At 36.1% G+C, this 18,786-nt stretch overlaps 1 protein-coding gene across 5 annotated transcripts in view; it reads right to left on the bottom strand.

Moving 5' to 3' along the window:
• The window catches only part of mRpS18C (mitochondrial ribosomal protein S18C), an 83,305-nt gene that overhangs the window by 37,361 nt on the left and 27,158 nt on the right, over positions 1–18,786 (bottom strand). For 2 of the 5 annotated variants that reach the window (XR_011330943.1, XR_011330944.1), the window contains exons 4-5: positions 11,209–11,344; positions 231–413 (exon numbers count right to left, since the gene is read on the bottom strand). The exons of 1 other annotated variant lie outside the window; for it this stretch is intronic. Coding sequence is in view for 2 of the 4 variants with exons in the window: in XM_069818214.1 (XP_069674315.1) it covers positions 11,253–11,344 (92 nt within the window). In the remaining 2 variants the exon portion in view is untranslated. The remainder of the gene's footprint in view (positions 1–230; positions 414–11,208; positions 11,345–18,786) is intronic. 2 more of the 5 variants (XM_069818214.1, XM_069818215.1) reach the window with 1 other exon arrangement.

Raw genomic sequence — 18,786 nt, 5'->3', positions numbered from 1 at the left:
GCAGACAACTGGCGATCAAGTTAAATTGAAGTTAACTCCAGTTTAACTGGAGATTAAGGCTTATAAAACAAAATGGAACGAAAAACTTGAGTTTAAACTGAACGTAAAGTTTAGACTGCATTTATAAAACTAGCCTAAGGCCCATATGCATAGTCGTTACCTTCTAGGAATGTTTTGAAAAGGAAGAGGAAAGCGAAAGGCGTGTTTTGGAATGCAGAAACAATACTTACGGAAACCTTTCCTTTGAGGCTTTCCTCTCGTGGTTCTTCGGGCATATTCAGGACGTTATTCTTTTCTTGTCGATATTTGTTCGCACGTTTATAATTCTCATACGAATACGACATGTGTAGCCAATAGGAATCGTCCATCAACAGACGAAACAAATATGGAGTCGGCTGCGCACAAATTGTTTTCTGCAGAAGAAAAAACTTTATTGATACATCTAATCAAATGTAAAAGAGTAATAGAAGACAAGAGGACTGATGTAATCAGCCTCTCAAGAAAGAAGGCAGCTTGGCTGGAGATTTTACAGGAGTATAACTCCAATGAAGCAGTGATGAAGGTAAGTTATGATAAAAATGAGGTTATTGTGGAAACATTTGCGAACATAAAACAATATTTTGATCATTGTCTGTCTAGTTAAATTGATGATCGTACAATTTTGTATTTCTCCCAAAAAAAAAAAAAAAAAAAAAAAAAAAAAAACTACACCAACGAAGACATAATTTTCATTTGCTTTACTGGCTTCTATGAGGTGTAAGTTAAATAGTGATAAACACGTGGTTTTAGTTTGCAACCATAAACACTTCCAACATAAAAATCGTTTATACTTACCTGTATATTTATACTCAGTTACAGGCCACACCCCCATTTATTATAAATATAACACTCGAGAGGACCTGGACTTGAATATTACAAAAACTGACCATTTTCCTCGTAGCTAATTCGTTCTGAACCTCTCGCATACTAGAGGTGATGTTGGTAAGTAATAACAAGTGAGGAGGTGGCTACAATTAGGCATATATATCTTAGAAATTAGTGGAAGGAAAATAGTGCCTTCTTTGGTGTAGATTTTCTGGATAATGACCTTTATTTTCTTAAAATTAAGGATAAACTTCAGAACACGGTTACCTTCTTCCCCCAAAATTCCAACCTTGTGCACACAAAATAAATTGGCACTGATGATGTGCATTCCACAAACAGGCAAATCTGCTCTTTTTGAGTATTTTAAGATAATTGTTGGCAATGAGGTACTGAAGTTATCAAATAAATTAATATTGCTGATAGTATATATGTTATCATATTATCAATATAGGCCTATTTTATATTTCAGCGATCTTTAGCCCAGTTGAAGAAATGTTGGGATAATATCAAAACAAAAAGGAAGAGGGAGCTAACACCAGAGATGAAGGAGAGAATGAAGACTGGTGGTGGCCCACCACCACCTTTAACTTCTCCAAATCCGGTGGTGGATTTCGCAGTACCCCACTTGAGTCATCATGTGGGGTACTTGTTTGACAGTGATGCAGCTGTCACTGAAACACCTTCAGGTAATTTAAAATCATGTACCTACAGGATGTTATTTTGGAGCAAGTAACATTTACTTCACTAAATTAGCCTGTTTCGTTATTGTGAAACAAATATGAGAGTAGGGCAATGCCTATTTCTCATGAATGTATTATCTGAAATTAAACTTTGGTACCTGTAGTTGATAATCTCTAGTTGCATTGAGTGCAGAGAATTTGCAGTATTGGAGAAAGACATACTTACAAAACACAATGTGACCTAACCTAAAAGCATAATGCTGTATCTGCAATTATACTTACGTGACAATCTCTAACTGCACTGAGTGCAAAGAATTTTCAGAATTGGAAGAAGACGTACTTTTTAACACAACGTAACCTAACTAAAAGCATAATACCTTATCAGAAATTAAACTTACTTGATAATCTCTAGTTGCAGAGAATTTGCAGGATTGGAGGAAGATGTACAGTAGGCCTACATACTAAACACAGACATAACCTAAAAGCATAATGGCTTATTTGAAATAATACTACTTACTTGGAAATTTCCAGTTGCATAAAATCTGAGTGCACATAGAATTTGCAGAATTGGAGGAATAGGAAGGCCTCGTTGTGTCCTCTGTTCTTGAAATTGCACCAATGGCAAAATAGCTTCAATAACAGTATTCTTTGAGAATCTGTACCGCTTAAAAAATTGGTCATCATTATAATATTCAAGCAGATTTTCCATATCCCTTACATATCTTCGTGGCAGCTGTCTTTCATGTTCAATGTTTCCATTTTCTTCAATAAAGTCGAGAAACTCGATCAAATTGTTGTCCACTAAATATGATGAATATAAATACGAAAAGGCGACGACAAGGATGCTATCGGCCATCCTCCGTCAGTCCTCCTTCTCGCCTTGTCGCAGGCTCAAGGATTTCAACTCTGCATGCGAAATTCGCGCAAATCCTCGAGGATACTGCAAAGGTAATGACTGTGCATACAGGCCTCAGTGATGTAAGTAGTGATCCTTATTTAACTGACTTTAAATGATCCACAGTCTTTTATTAGAAATAGGGTTCAGTTTTGTGAAAAAAAAAAAAAATGGTTAACGTAGTATTAGATAGGGATGATATTACTGTGTGGAGACGAAAATATTTGAGACAAATTCGACAGTACAGGAATACAGAACATAAGCTTTATTACATTGACGAGACTTAGATTAATGAGGGCCACTGTACTTCTGGAATATGGACTGATACTACAGTAAAAAACAAGATGCAAGCCTTTTTGTCTAGTAAATCCAAGGGGTTGCAAAATCTGACTAGTAAAGATAAAGATTAATAGTTCTTCACATCGGTAGTGACAGTGGTTTTGTGGATGGTGGTGCTCTTATTTTTGAGTCTAAGAAAACCGGTGACTACCATGAAGAAATGACTGGTGAAGTTTTCAAGGCATGGTTTAAAAATATCTTGCCAAAGCTCGAACCTGGAAGTATAATTGTGATGGATAACGCTTCTTATCACAGTGTAAGGTTATTATGTCGCCCAAATTCTGCGCGATGAAAGCAAGATATCATGGACTGTTTAAAATCACATAATGTGTCGTTTGGTGCTACCTGTGTTAAAGTTGAACAATTGCAGTTGGCACAAATTATTGACAATAATGAGAATAAGTATGATATAGACAACATGGCAAAGAAAGCAGATTATACTGTATTAAGACAGCCACTTTATCACAGTAATTTACAACCTATTGAACTAGTGTGAAGTAGTGTTAAAGGTTATGTCGCAAGAAATAACAAGACTTTCAAACTGAAAGAGAGACAGCATTGACCCAAGTCATGGCCGAAATGTGGCAATCGGATATTCGTCACATCGTGAAGGAGGAAGAGAGAATGTGGCAAATGGAGGTCTCACTGATAACATGGTCGATAGTCTACTTATTAATATGGGGGAGAGTTCTTCTGATTCAGAGACAGATATGGGTGTTGCTGCATACCTATCAGCAATAGTGACTCCGAATGATGTACTTGTAAGTTAATAATATTTTCTTTAAATTAATTTATTATTGCCTATGATATACAGTATTTGCATGTTTTAAATTCTTCATTGTACACTTTCATGAAAGTACAGCTAACATGCAGACATCAGTAGGATTGATGTCACATGTACTTAAAAACATGTGCTGCATGTAGTAATGTAATAGTGCTAATGTTGATGCAAAGTGTCTTTCAGTCAACTGTCTGAAGGCAGGTTTGAACCTCATAAGTAACACCACTAAGGCACCACTTAATGAGACAACTAAACCGTATATTGGATATAGAATAGACAATGGTCTGCCACAGAAGAGTTACAGGAACCTGTACTTGGAGGTAAACAAGTACAAGTACAGATACCCAGCCCGGGAACAATTTTTCCCTCGAAATTGTTCAAATCAACTTTACAGGGGGTTATACCCGAAAGCTTGATTTGCATAATACACATCACTGTTCATTAACAGAAAACCACAATTTAAGTCCACACAAAGTTAGTGTGCACTCAATGTTGGTTGCTTGACGGTTGTCAGCCCACTTTGAGGTCTGTGGATATAGAGGGAAAAATTGGATCGGTGTCTAGTAGAGTTCCCGGGTAGCTCAGTTGGTAGAGTGTTGGTACGTTTAACCAAAGGTCCCAGGTTCGATTCCCAGCCCCGGAACAATTTTTCCCTCGAAATTGTTCAAACAAGTACAGCTCTCAACAAATGTAAAGTATCTTGGAGTTTTTTGGACAAGGGACTTGGAAAAAGCATGTTGAGAACATTATCAACAAAGCCTGTACAGCTTTTTGGACTTGTAGAACTATGTTTGGCAAAAGTGGGGTCTTAAACCAATACTGCTTTATTGGATTTACGCAAGCATTGTTAGACCTATATTATCCTTAAAACCTGCAGGATGGAACTTGGGAAAATACAAAGAACATTCTGTTTGGGAATAACTGGAGCAGTGAGATCTACTCCAACTGCTGCACTAGAGGTTCTGTTGGACCTTCCTCCGCTTCACCTCCGGATAGAAGCAGAAGTTAGGTTGGCTCACCATAGACTCTGTCGACAGCTTGGAGTGTCCTCTCCAGGACGAAGAGGATATTTTAATTTTATTAGGGACATTTCATTAGATTCAGTACTTAGTATGAAAACTGACATAATGACACCGACATACTCATTCGGGAAGGCATTACTATATCTTATCCACAGAGATATGAGTGGCAAAATGAAACTATTATAAATAGGAATAAGGGACCAATATGGTATACAGATGGTTCCAAAACCAATTATGGCGCTGGTGCAGGTGTATTTGGCTGTAATACGCAATTTTCCTTCAGTCTGGGCATCCGTACAACTGTATATGAGGCAGAAATCTTTGCGATTTTAGCAAGTACATGGGAAAGTATTAAAAAGGGGTATAAACAAAGGAACGTTCTGATACTCTCGATAGTCAAGCAGCATTAAAGGCACTTGAATCTCCTTTGGTGAAATCACGATTGGTCTGGGAATACCAGGAGCACCTAAATATACTGACGAAACACAACTCTGTTGAGTTAAGTGAATGCCAGGACACCATGGTGTTCAAGGCAATGAAACAACCGATCAATTGACTAAAAAAAGGTTCTCAATATCCATTTAGAGGACCCGAGCCTGCTTTGGGTATCAGCCATGGTCCCATAAGATGGGCTGTTGAGAACTGGGTATTACAGAAACATAAGTAAAGAATACTGGTAATCCACTGATGAGTGCAAGAGCATTCAAAAACACTATTGGCATATCAGACTGATAAAATGGCCTCCGTGTTCACCAGATCTGATGTCCTAGAAAATGTGTGGTCGGAGGTGAAGAAAACTGTGAACACGATGATAAATACAATGCCAAGTCGGCTGACCACAAAAGATGCACTCTGGAATATTATTGAGATCGTGTATCTTCACGTCGACAGTACCTGAGACACCTGATCGCATCCATACCCCATAGGATGCAGGCGGTTATAGATGCGGAGGGATTACATACATGGTATTGAATTTTTTGTCTATTTTGATTTTTGTTTTATTGGTCTCCGAGATGTATTTCTTTATTTTGCTTAATCCAAGGAAAAGGATTATGTTTGTTTATTCCTATCCGAGTAGGATTTCTTTTACTTAAGGTTTATTTTTGTTTATTTCTATCCGAGAAGTATTTTGTTTAGTCTCTTTACATACAAGATACAAGGGAAAGGATTGCTATTATGTATCTAACTTGCCCTTTGTAAATATTTAACTCTGTTAAATATTTCACAATAATGGTTATTATCAGTATACAAGAAGTAAAAAATGAGAATGAAAAAACAAAGTGTACACTGAGATTCGAACTCGAAACCTTTTGCAGACAAGACCACAATGCTACCAACTACACTATGCGAGAGAGACGATGACTCCTCTCTTTAAGAAGCATGTTATATAACCATCATATAGTCGTGGCAGTGGAGTATTGGGAACATTTACGACAGAACAAATTCATCCGTGTGTGTATCATGCTCTGACGAATGCACCTGAAGTCTTCCAAATCGGACATAGAATCTGGAGCCTGGTCATTTTTTTTTTTGTCTAAGAGTGTACCATGGCTCACCCACAGTGAAATGTTTTATCGATGATAACTCTCGTGCTACAACTTTTGTGTGCATGTGGCTCATACAAATGACGCAGGTAGTGGAGGAAATGAGACTGTATCATGTTTGTTGCGGCTGATCAATAGAGGTACAACACACAAAAAGAACCTCATACTCTGGTGTGGCAACTGTGCAGGGCAGAATAAGAATAGAATGATGTTATGTTTGACGATTTTTCTTGTAACAGTAGGACTGTTTGAAACCATTGACTTGGAAGTGGTCTTAGCTTTCTGGCATGTGATCGCAATTTTGCCCAAATAGAAAAAAGAAAAAAGTAATGTCTGCATATATACCACGTGATCTCATTAAGACTGTCCTGTCTGCAAGGTCTTCACAGCCATTTCAAATAGTTGAATGCAGGACTCTGACTTCTTGAACATACAGCAAACAGCAGACATATTTATCAATACAAATCAACTGAAAATATCCAAGGCATCATAGCTAAGAGTTTCGTCAGAAGACCAAGACGTTGTGTTAATGAAGAATACACATTCTGATATGCAGGTCTGGGGACGCATCCACGTTTTCAAGAAATGAGTGATGATGAATGATATTCAGAGTGCCTTATTTCATGGACAACATTTCGTAAATAAGATTAGCACTGAGAGAGAGAAAAAAAAATACTTATTAGCAATGCTGCCATATTTAGAGGAACAGTATCATGACTTTTATAAAGAACTGTGTTCATAAAATGTGATATGCTGGTGTTTCATTCGTCTAACACAATTGCAGAACTTAGCCCTTATTGTAGGAAAATGGAACTCAACTTAGCATTTTCCCTAAATAATGAGTTCATTTTATTTTTTAAAAATATGTTTAATGTTCCAAATGTGTTCATGGTTTCATTTACTCTTTTTGTAAGTTTAGAGGTACACATATATTGGTTTTTGGTTTCAATTTATAAGTAAGGAATAAAATTAAACAAGTTTTTTCTATTATTTCAAAATCATTAATTTGATACTTACCCCTTATGATTTTCCACTCTACAATTATGGTCTTACTCCTAAAGAGTTGCGAAGTTTTTCTTATGAATATGCAGTAACTAGAAGTAAACCAATCAGTGATAAGTGAAAGAAAAACAATCAAGCCAATTATGATTGGGACAGAGAATTCATGTATCGTCATCCAAGACTGTCACTGTGGAATCCCCAGGGCAAAAGTCTAGGGAGAGGGACAGCCTTTAACCCAACAAGTGTAGGCGAGTTCTTGCAGAATCTTCAATCTGTATATTGCATCAATAAATTTGGGCCAAAATCTATTTATAATCTGGATGAGACTGGGGTTACAAATGTACAGAAACCTGGCAAGGTAACTGCATCAAAAGGGGAAAAACAGGTTTCAAAAATGACTTCAGCTGAGAGGGGGAGGGGGACACTTGTTACACTTTGCTGTGCAGTAAATCCAACAGGAAAAGCTGTTCCACCATTCTTTGTCTACCCAAGAAAAGGTTAAATGACAAAATTACAGCCGGTGCTCCTGTGGGTTCTTGCGCTGGTGATGTAAGCAATAAAGAACAATTCTCTACAATCTTTTGTTACATAACTGACGGTATTATTGAAGAGAGATTTATTTTCTTTACAGATGTAAATTCTGATAGTAACCAGATTCTCTCTTGAATCATGTTCCAATATTATTAATGACATTTCTTATTCCAGATAGGCTAATTCCTCAAACATATGATCGGGCAGCAGTCATGGCAGGTGAACATATGGGTTACTATTACTCTGTGAAAAGATTTATTAAATCTACATACTTAGACTTCAACAAACAAAATTTGATAACACAATCCCAAGGGAAAAAATGGAACTCTCTGCATCAAAATCCACAGTTAATTCCCAATTTACCACGAAAATCATCTGTAGCTGCATTTAGATTGGCAACAGGCCATGATTGTTTGGCCAAACACCTGCATAGAATTGGAATATATCAGTCCCCTAACTGCCCATTGTGCAACTCAAACCAAGAAATGGATTCGGAACACCTCAAAATCTGTGCTTCATTGAAAAATATTGGAGTGCAAGAGGTCAAATGACTTTATTGTCAAACGCCTGGCATTAGAAAACAACAACATATGGGTTACAGTCGAAGCTCAAAGAACATTTTAAATCAGCCATATTCGTTTACTATTATGCCCACCAGTTAAATCTTGTGTTGTTGCAGTCAGCTAGTTTATCAAACAAGTCAGGATCTTCTGACAGGTTCTGGAACATTTTTTTCTAAATCAACAAAGGGATTTGCATGTGAAAAAACTAATTCTATCTGTTCCTCAAACTATATGGAACTTCCAATGTCGTTTAGTTCAGACTGTGAAAGAACACAAAACTGACATGGAACATTTATTTGAGACAAAAGTCAACAAAGAAAACACCGAATTGGTATGGAATGAGGATACATTTACATGTGCAGGAGTTAAAATTTTTCACTTTCAATTTCCTTTTGTCAATTTTTGCCAACATTATTTCAGTACTCTGATGTTCTCTTCCAAGTACTCCAGAGAAAACTTTCAGATATTGCTTACTGTAATAGAAGTTAGAAAATTTCAAGCAATATCTGCATAATTATAGGAACAAATCTGACGGGCTTTGGGAGAAAATGAATGAGAGGGGCTGTGAATCTCAAGCAAAGAGAATTCGTCTTGACAGTCTCCGGCACCAGCAGTGATAAATCCAACCATAGGCAATTATTTTTTTAAATTATTGATACCATAGGACAAACTGTATCTCAGGGATTTAATAGTTTCAAAGCTACAATTTGTCTGTTTTCTTGATATTGCACAGAACTTAAAAAAAAGGTTCCTGAAAAAGACACTTTCAAGTCTGAAAGTAAATTATGGGATCTTTCTTGATTTAATTGGACTAAAAAGTGAAGTGCATGTGATTTATGGTGATCCTGATATGAAGAAAACTAGTGTTTTTGAGCTACACCAGTTTATGAAGACAATGGATCTTTTCACAGTGTTCCTTGAAACTTTCAAACTGACAACTTTGATCACGACTATACCAGCAACTAATGCTTCAGTAGAAAGATCTTTTTCCTGCTTGAGAAGAATACAAGATTTAAAAGATTACCTTCGTAGCACTCAGCATGAAGAAAGACTCTCAGCTCTTGCTCTGATGAATATTGAAAGCAAACTTCTGCAGAAACTTTATTCTTGACCTTCATTTGAGGATGATGTAATTGATATTTTCGCTCAGAAAAACAGGAGGATCCAGCTGATTTACAAGAAGTAGGCTGATGATAAACGTGAGTTTATTAATTTTATTTTTACTACATGGTCCTAAACTAAGCTTATTAAACCACTTTCCAGTGTGCCTATTACTTGTCGATCCTTTACTAGGTATGTAATATACTTGTAAATTTTTATTAGTAAGAAAGATATCACATCTAATGTTTATACCACACGATACAATTATATTCAGTATATATGCTATGCTGGATAAAAATGTGGGAAAATCCATTTACGTCAGGTTACTTTAAAAATATATTACCTGGGTTACAAACCCCAGTCTGAAAATCAGGCTACGGCACTGTTCTATACCATCAGTTAGGAGGAGGAAGAAGAAGAAGAAGAAGAAGAAGAAGGATGATGATGATGATGATGATGTAATGAATTTGGTAACTAAGATGGATGCTGTCCTTTTTAAAACTAAAACCAAAACAAAGAACTGTAGATATGTACTTCAAACTGTGTGATAGTGCTATGTTGTGATGAGTTATGTATTATTATAAGGAATTAACATCAATAAATTGAAAATTCCATGTTTTCTTGTATGTTTTCCCATTTACATTTAAAGTCCTTTGTCCCTCGCAAAACGCATTACTAAAATTCCATTATAACTTTTAATATTGGTAAGGAATATGAAGGAACATAAATTACTTATTTTGGTACAGGACATGGACAGAACCTTCTGTTAAAAGACTGTAATGTATATATTATCACTTTTTATAGTCTACTAAACAATAACAATTTATAATACAGAACTCTTTGGTTACCTGTATCTTGTGAACTGTGTGGAATTAGAATGTTATGTTAAATGTGAAGGTAGACTAGAAGAGAAGAGGCTTCAGCACATGATAGTAGTAGGGATCAAATATTATTCATAAACAATATTGCACATTTTCTTATTATTTGTAGGTTATGTTTCGTACTTAGTAGTGTATAAACTTAATATTTTTTATTTAATTTCTTTTCGAATTTAATTATTTCTTGAATCAAAAATACATTCGTACTTCTTATATCTCAAGACTGAATATTAATATCCAGCATAACCATTTCCATTTCAAACAACTTTTAATTCCGTAACACACAGATAACAGTAAAACCAACATGGTTTCACTTCCAAGACTTATAGATTTCATTATGTTCCTTTACAAAAGCTTATTACATCACACAATTTCTTAGATAAATTAGTAACACAGGTCGGAATTAATTTACCACGCTGGTATTTCAGAACTGTTTCTGGATTCTGTTATTTCAGATGAACCAGAACACTTGGAAGAGTTTCAGCCCTGATCAGATATAACAGATTAATCAGCCTAATGGATTTTTATCAATTTCACTATGCTGCTATCAAGTGACTGCAAAAGAAGGTACATTATAACCCTTATGAAATTGGATGTAGCAACTGTTGTTACCAAAAAATTCCTTTTTGACAGTGGAGGCTCCAGTGATTGTTCTCATTTTATGTTGCCATTTCATAACATGAAAATGGCCAATCTTATATGTGCTCAGGAGTTTCAAGCAAAGAACAACTTTTCTCATCTCCATAGAGAAATAGGGAATCCGGACACTGTACAAATATCCCGAAACTTGAACAAAGAACAACTGGCATAACAATCACAAGTATTCAGTAGTGTATAAAGAGCAAAGGGTATGATATATAAAACAAATCAAATCTTTCATCAACAGTACAATATTAATCTCTCTACAAATATAACATTGCAAATAATAGTTTTTTTTTTTTTTTTTTTTTTTTTAATATTTGCAGACTTTAATTAAGAACAATAGGCCTATATTAAAACTGTACATACAGTATTGTTGTCTCTGCATTGTGAACTCTCTGCAGAAGAAATTATTAAAATCTATGAGGTCTGATGGGTCGATCTGGATCGAAGAGTTTGGGATCTTTTACAAATGTTACATCCCTGAAGTAATATGGCATGAGACCTAAAAAAAAAGTAAGCATTACAATTTCGTTACAAGCAACAAACAAAATCTGTCCCATCTTACAAAACATTGAATTGAATAAAAAAAAACTCTTCCCTTTAAGTTTCAGATAAGCAGTAACAATACATATTTTAGAGTATCATTATTTCATGAACCAGTATTTTGTTTATTAGTTATTCCATTTGTAACAATGAAAACTCAGATCAAATATCACACTTTGGTAATGGCAGTAGTGATAAAGGGTGGTGGTGGTGGTGGTGGTGGTGGCAACAGCTGTGCTTTAGTTAATGACATTTTCAACTGTAGAGGTTATTCAGTATCCAAATTCAACATGGGCAAGAAACAGTTCAGGCTTATCAGAGACAGGGTTCTTTTCAGTACCGTAAATACACAACACAGAACTCACTGCTTTACTTCCCTCCCAGAGGAATCTTGCTAAGGATACTATCACCCTCAGTCAATTTTGAAACTGCAAACCTTGGATCCAGTGATGGTAACTAGTGGCGCCAACTTTTGGAAAACATTGGGGGGCTCAAACACTTGACTTATAAGTTAAAATAAATAGCAGTAGGCCTAATAATAATAGTAATAGTAGTAATAATAATAATAATAATAATAATAATAGTAATAATAATAGTAATCCGGGATTCGATCCCAGGTGGTGACAGGATTTTTTCTCGTTGCCCAACTTTCAGAATGACCCCGAGGTTCAGTCAGCCTCCTATAAAATTGAGTACTGGGTCTTTCCTGGGGGTAAAAGGCAGTCAGAGCGTGGTGCCGACCACACCACCTCATTCTAGTGTCGAGCATTCATGGAAAGCATGGGGCTCTACCTTCATGCCCGCCAAGTGCCTTCATGGCATGTTATGGGGATACCTTTACCTTTTTTTTTAATAATGATATTTATTATTATTATTATTATTATCAGGTGGGCTCGGGCCCCGAGGACCCATATAAGTTGGTGCCACTGACGGTAACCATTAGACCACCAAGGACAACCTTTGGTGAGAAACTCTCAATGAATGAGCTACCCAAACCAGAAGACAGTTATTAAGAGAGTTATGAAACTGGAAGAGAATTGTTAAGTTGGACTCGAACAAGTCAGTCTCATGCACTGCCAGCACTGCATAACAAGTACAAACTTCAAAACTTTGCCTATAGGCATACAGCAAATGTATGAGGATTATTGTAGTTGTTTTCTAATGCCAGGCGTTTGATAATAAAGTCAACTGATATCGATGTGGATTGATTGTTTGATACTGGAATAGCAATGTTTTTTTACCAGAAAATGAGAATATGCCAACCAACATATTTCCTTTAGTGACTACCATGTTAATGTGATAGTTGTCAGAAATGATTGTTCTATATGAAGGGTGTTACTGGGACTACAGAAATGTCTGATCGCTAAAAGTTTAAAAGTGAAAATGTCCGTGTAAGATAATGTTAAATATTTGATACACTGGTTAAAATCATAAATGTTCACACATTAAAACTTGTTTTTCTCGATAATCATTTTTTCTCCCAACAATCTTCATATATAAACCAAGTAGCCTCAAGAAATAAATGCTTGATATGAACGAAGTCCCTATTATACTAAAAATTTGAGAAATTACTTCATGATACATGTTACAGATATAGGGTAAACTCATCTAATTCCGCGATAATAAGATTTTATTACTATTATTTCCATATGAAGACACAAAATAATAATTTTTATTAGTGTAAACATTTGTTCAAATGTCGTAACATGACAATCCGTGAAGTAATAACTGATAGTTGTATTTACGTAGAGAGAAACAATAATTAAAAGCATTACTCACATTTCATTCAATTCCGTGATATTTCACTTAATTTCGTGACACTGTAACCTTAATTCCGTGACACAATAGCTTACATAAAATAAAGACAATAAGCTTATACTGTGATTTTGAACATTAACATGAACGTTATTCATTATTCATAAAATCAACTTGTAACATTACTATCAGCATCAGAAGTGATACAACTATCACACATAAAAACATCAGAATCATCATCATCATCATCAATAACTTCAAGGTTTAGGCCGATGGCCTGTTCCGCCTCCAGAATTTTATCCATCAAACTGGTCTCTCCAACGTCTCTTTGGTCTTCCCACTCGTCTTCTTCGTGTAGGTCTATAACACCATGTTCTGAAAGGTATCCTGTCGTTGGGCATTCTTGTTATATGGCCGTACCAATTATTTCTATATTTTTCAATTATAGTTATTATACTCTCGATATTCAGTTCTCGACGTATATCTTCGTTTCTCTTATGGTCCTGTAGTCTAAATCCTGCTAGTGGCCTTAAGAGTCTCATCTCAGCGGCCTCAATTCTTCTCTGTTGGGCTCTAGTCAGAATCCACGTTTCTGAACCATATAACAATGTCGGAATTGCCAGTGTCTTGTAAAATTTGAGTACAGTTTTTCTGTCGACTTTATTTATGAGTGTACGTTTAATTGTACCAATAAGTCTTAAAAATTTATTTAACTTGTTTTCTACGTCTGTGGAGGATATGTAAGAGAGATCGCATCCAAGGTAAGTAAAAGAATTTACTTGTTCAATCATCTTATCCTCTATTACAATTTTAGTTCTTATTGTATTATTTCCGCAGAAGCCAAATACTTTAGTTTTCCTGTGTGATATTTTTAGATTGTAGTTATTAGCAACAATTCTCAACAGATGGACTGCTCTCTGTAGGTTGTCTTCAGAATCAGCCAACACCAACTGGTCGTCTGCGAAAAGTAAGTAATCTAAAATTATATTATCTATAAAATAATGTGTTTTTAAATTGTTCTGCCATTCTCTTACGGCTTCGTCTAGGTACAAATTAAAAAGAGTAGGTGATAAGGGACACCCTTGTCTAACCCCTTGGTTAACTTCTCGCAAGTTGGTGGTAATCTTGTTGATATTCATTTTGATTTTCTGCAATTTGACACTTCTCATATGTTTTCCCATAGAATGAGCAACCAATCCAATTTTCACCATTTCGTTTTTGACGTCAGCATTATAGGATCCATTACAAACTCCACAAACCCAATTTTCATAGTTAGAACAGGCTAGTGATGTGGATGGCTTTCCTTGAGGAGATTTTGTAGACTTCTATGGTGAAGCATCAGCTGGAGATTTGGTTGGTGGCGTAAGGCACTTGGCTCTGACATCTACAGTAGCATGCAAATTAATCCGAACGTAATTACTTATGCAAAAAACTCAAACGGGATAAAAAAAAGGATCTAAGACATACCTCAGTAATCTATGTGGCCTCCCTTGTTCCTAATAACAGCTCTGAGACGATCTGGCATGGATTCCACTAATTTCCCACAAATATTCTTCATTTCTTCATCGTGAAACCATACACCAATGAGGGCAGAAATCATCTTCTCCTTTGTAGAACAATCCATTTTTTGCATTCTTCTTTTGCAAATTGACCACAAGTTCTCAATGGGGTTGATGTCGGGTGAGTTGCCTGAAGAATTCTGTAGTTTTTCGAGACATATGGCATGGTGCCAGGTCTTGTTGGAACACACCTTTGGCATCCAGAAATGATTTTTGCAGCTGGGGTACGATTCTGGTTTCCAATAAGTGAATATATTTGTCAGAATTCATCATTCCCTTGATAGGTATTAATGCTCCAGGCCCTTCATGTGTAAAACAACCCCAAAACATTACTTTAGGGGGGTATTTGGGTGCTTGTTGGAGATGAGCTGCTGTTACTTTTTCGGATCCTTTCCGTACGTAAGAAACACAGTGGCCGTGGACCTCGAAATGAGACTCATCGGAAAAAAGTACATTCTTCCAGTCATTCACTGTTCAGTGTTGATGTAATTTTGCCCACATTAAGCGTTTTTTGCACATAACAGGGGTTAGCAGTTGCTTCTTAATAGGCTTACGAGCCCTTCGTCCAGCTTACAAAAGCCTACGCCGCACTGTTGTGACGTGAATATTCACCCCAGTAGCCATTAACTCGCGGGTTAAGTCGACAGCAGTTAGTCTAGGATTTAATTTACTTTTCCTGATAATTAAACGATCATCTGCAGATGAAGTCTTCCTTTTCCGGCCACAGTTTCCTTTTTTCTAGGGTGTGATGGATCCAGTCTCCCTGTATCGTATTATGATCGAATTAACAGTAGCCAAACCGATGTGACATTCTGCAGCAATTTGCCTCTGTGTCATAGAAGAATGCTCTGCTAATGTTATAATTTTAGACCGTTTTCGTGGAGTTGTATCCATTTGTGAAGACGACAGAATGTACACAGGATTTCAGTATCAAGTCTTCAACACAACTGAAATGCTTATAAGTACAAAACGACAGGCAAAATGGCACATATTATAAAAAAAATAATAATGACAGACCTTCAACAATGGAATTACACGTACTACAGATGTCAATTAAAGCGGTATGAGCAGCTGTGAGGCCAACAATGACAGAAAATGTAAAAATATGTCGTGTTCAGATTAATTTGCACGCTACTGTATTTTGCAGTTAACAAATTTATTTTTCTTTGATGGATCATATGTGGGTGTCTTCAACAAATCTCTTACAGACTGACGTCGTTTCTCTGATATTGGAACAGGCAACTGAATAGAATCATTTTGTTGTGAGCAATGTCTTTCTTCTGGAAGTTCACCCTGCGTTTGTTGGCTTCCAGGAGTTGGCTTGTCTGTTAACTTGCTAGCTGTAAGGGCTTCATCTGTCACAGAAGATGGGTTAAATGGATAAATTCCAGTTTTATAAAACCTTGAACGGATACTTGTTGGTGTCATTCCCTTCTCATATACCATGTTGAACAACTTGTGGAAGTCAAATCGTGTTGGTACAACATTAGAGTTCGTCATACAAAAGTTCTCCAACTCATTCGTCCAAGCTTCCTTCAAGGGACAATAAACACTGACGTCTTGAGGATGATCTTGGTTTCTCTCGCCAAAGCTAACACTTCTGGACCTACGTAACTCCCATGTGAGTCCATCAACAAAAGGAAAGGTTTTCTTGGAGGGATGTTCTTCACAAAGTGACGCGTCGAATCAAGAAAGAGATCACAATTGATCCATCCCTTTGTTGAGAGTTAGATATTCAGTTATCTTTAAGAATCTGGGTAGATAAAGCTTCAGACCAGTCCGTGACTAAAAATGTCTTGAGAGTTCCGAGAATCAAACTCACTTGCGGATCAGAGAACAGACGTGCTGATCCTTACACAGAGATGACCGTTATTAAATACGTAGGCTATATCATATGCATAATTTTCTTCATTTTAATTGGCGTTAATATTCGATTACTTAATATAAATTATCTAATTATTATAAATAAATATTATAAAAATTTTTATATATCCAAATTTGTTTTAAAATTAAGCAGATATAATTAATATAGATGATGACTAGTTGTACAGGCCATGTGATGTTCATTTAACGAATTTTCATATTCTTTTCACTTAATTCCGTGATACCAGTAATGGCTGCCAAATGTTTAAAATCCTAAGAAATTGTGCAGACAACTTAAGGTTTATAGACTAAATCATGTAAGTTAACTGAGAACTGTATACACATTAATCTTCAAAGCAATCTCTATAGAAATATATTTTTATTTATATGTATAATTATACACATATATATTTTATAAAACATATTTTAGGCTACGACATCAGGACAACTCAAATCACACTTCTTAGCAATGGCATACTAAGAAATGAATTCCTGTTAGCAGTGCACTTGCTCCCAGAAGTCCAAATTTCTTGAGACGGTAGCTGATTAGCGCTGTTATCCATTGAACAAACTACCAACAATTTGTCATGTACACATAATTTAGTGATCCTCATTATATTCAGTATAACGGAATTACATGAGTCACGAAATTAGATAAGTTTACCCTATATTTAGAAACTTGGAATACTGATGCAGTTCACATGTTTTGAGAAGATTCTGTTTTCTTCCAAGTTAATATTTACACACTTGAATGTGTTCTATGACATATTTCTCAGCAACGATGAAGTGATTGTGTCTAAAGTTCGCATAACTGACTGTTTCAAATTGTATAACATTTAAGTTATTTTTCCTTTACGTGACTTCGTACAAAAATATTTAGTTGGGTTAGGCCTAAATCATGGAATTCTAAGACTTTTGTGATGAAATGAACTCCACAAAATCCTCTCAGCATATCTGTTTCATTCATAGTGTAACATATTGCGCCATCCTGTTCAAACCAGCAGTCATGATACAGTTCTAATAATGCCACAAACTGTTGAACAGTACTTGTATACACCACAATCTACCTCAGATTCGAAAAACAGGGATCCCGTAATTTAACATAATACAGCACACAAAATGCCAACTTTCTCAGAATGAAGTGGTATCTCAGACAACACATTCTGCAGCTGTGGAGTTGATCCATGATGTGATAGTGACATGAAGGAGGAAAACAGTATTTTGTTTAAGCTGCAACTGGAGGGGAATTTCTGTCATTGACTGCAGATAAGCACAGCATTAACTTCTAACAACCTCTAAGAAAACATTAAATAGGTGGAACAGTTAGATTTATTTTTGTACTTAAATAATTATGCATTTTTGTACGATATACTATAACATATGTATAATTCAAGTCCCCAGAGAGAAAGTCTTCATCCTCTCTGACAGAGAATTCAGAACTAATGTTTTCAGGTCCAACAGTAGCAACATCTTCTGCTTATTGTGCTTTACCACTCAAGGAAACACCTCCATAATCAGGCCACCGATCATCTCATCAGATCCAAATAGTACAGATTTTTCTGAGCTTTGATGTATGCACTTGATTATAACCATGCTTCTATCCTGGATAGATGTGAGGCTGAGAATAAAACTAAAAAACAAAGTGCATCTGGTGGCTTCAATTACCACTGCCACAGCTGCCGCTGCCACTGCCACCGCCACCCCCACTACCTCCACCACCACTACCACCACCACCACAACCACCACCACCACCACCACCACCACCACCACCACTACCACCACCACCACCACCACCACCTCCTTTACACAATAAGCATACAATTTCAAATGTTTCGTAGTTTTATGTAAGTATTGATACAACTGATGCTCGAACACAATATAGGTGTTTCAGATCACCCGTATCAGACTTTTCCCTCGAGAACTATATGGTACTAGTTGTTCATAAAAAAATTTTGATAACCAAAACCTATGTAAAGAATTGACTGGTAGGTAACATTGCAAACTACTTTTAAAAAGAAACAACTTTTACTGAAACTTTTTTTTTCTAACTTTTATTGTATACTCACAAAGGAACAAAAATTGTATCTTCTGAGAGTCGCTGTATGTTGTTTATGTATGTACTGTACCGGTAGTAGGTACAGCATAACTGAGGGGCGTTTTCACAAAACTCGTTATCTACATTTTTTTCGATTTTGAGGTTTTAGCGTATCCTTATGTTTTTGGG

This window comes from Periplaneta americana, chromosome 2 (genome assembly GCF_040183065.1).
Source record: "Periplaneta americana isolate PAMFEO1 chromosome 2, P.americana_PAMFEO1_priV1, whole genome shotgun sequence".
In the NCBI taxonomy this organism is placed as follows: domain Eukaryota; kingdom Metazoa; phylum Arthropoda; class Insecta; order Blattodea; family Blattidae; genus Periplaneta; species Periplaneta americana.
This window is presented reverse-complemented; position numbering and strand designations above follow the sequence as displayed.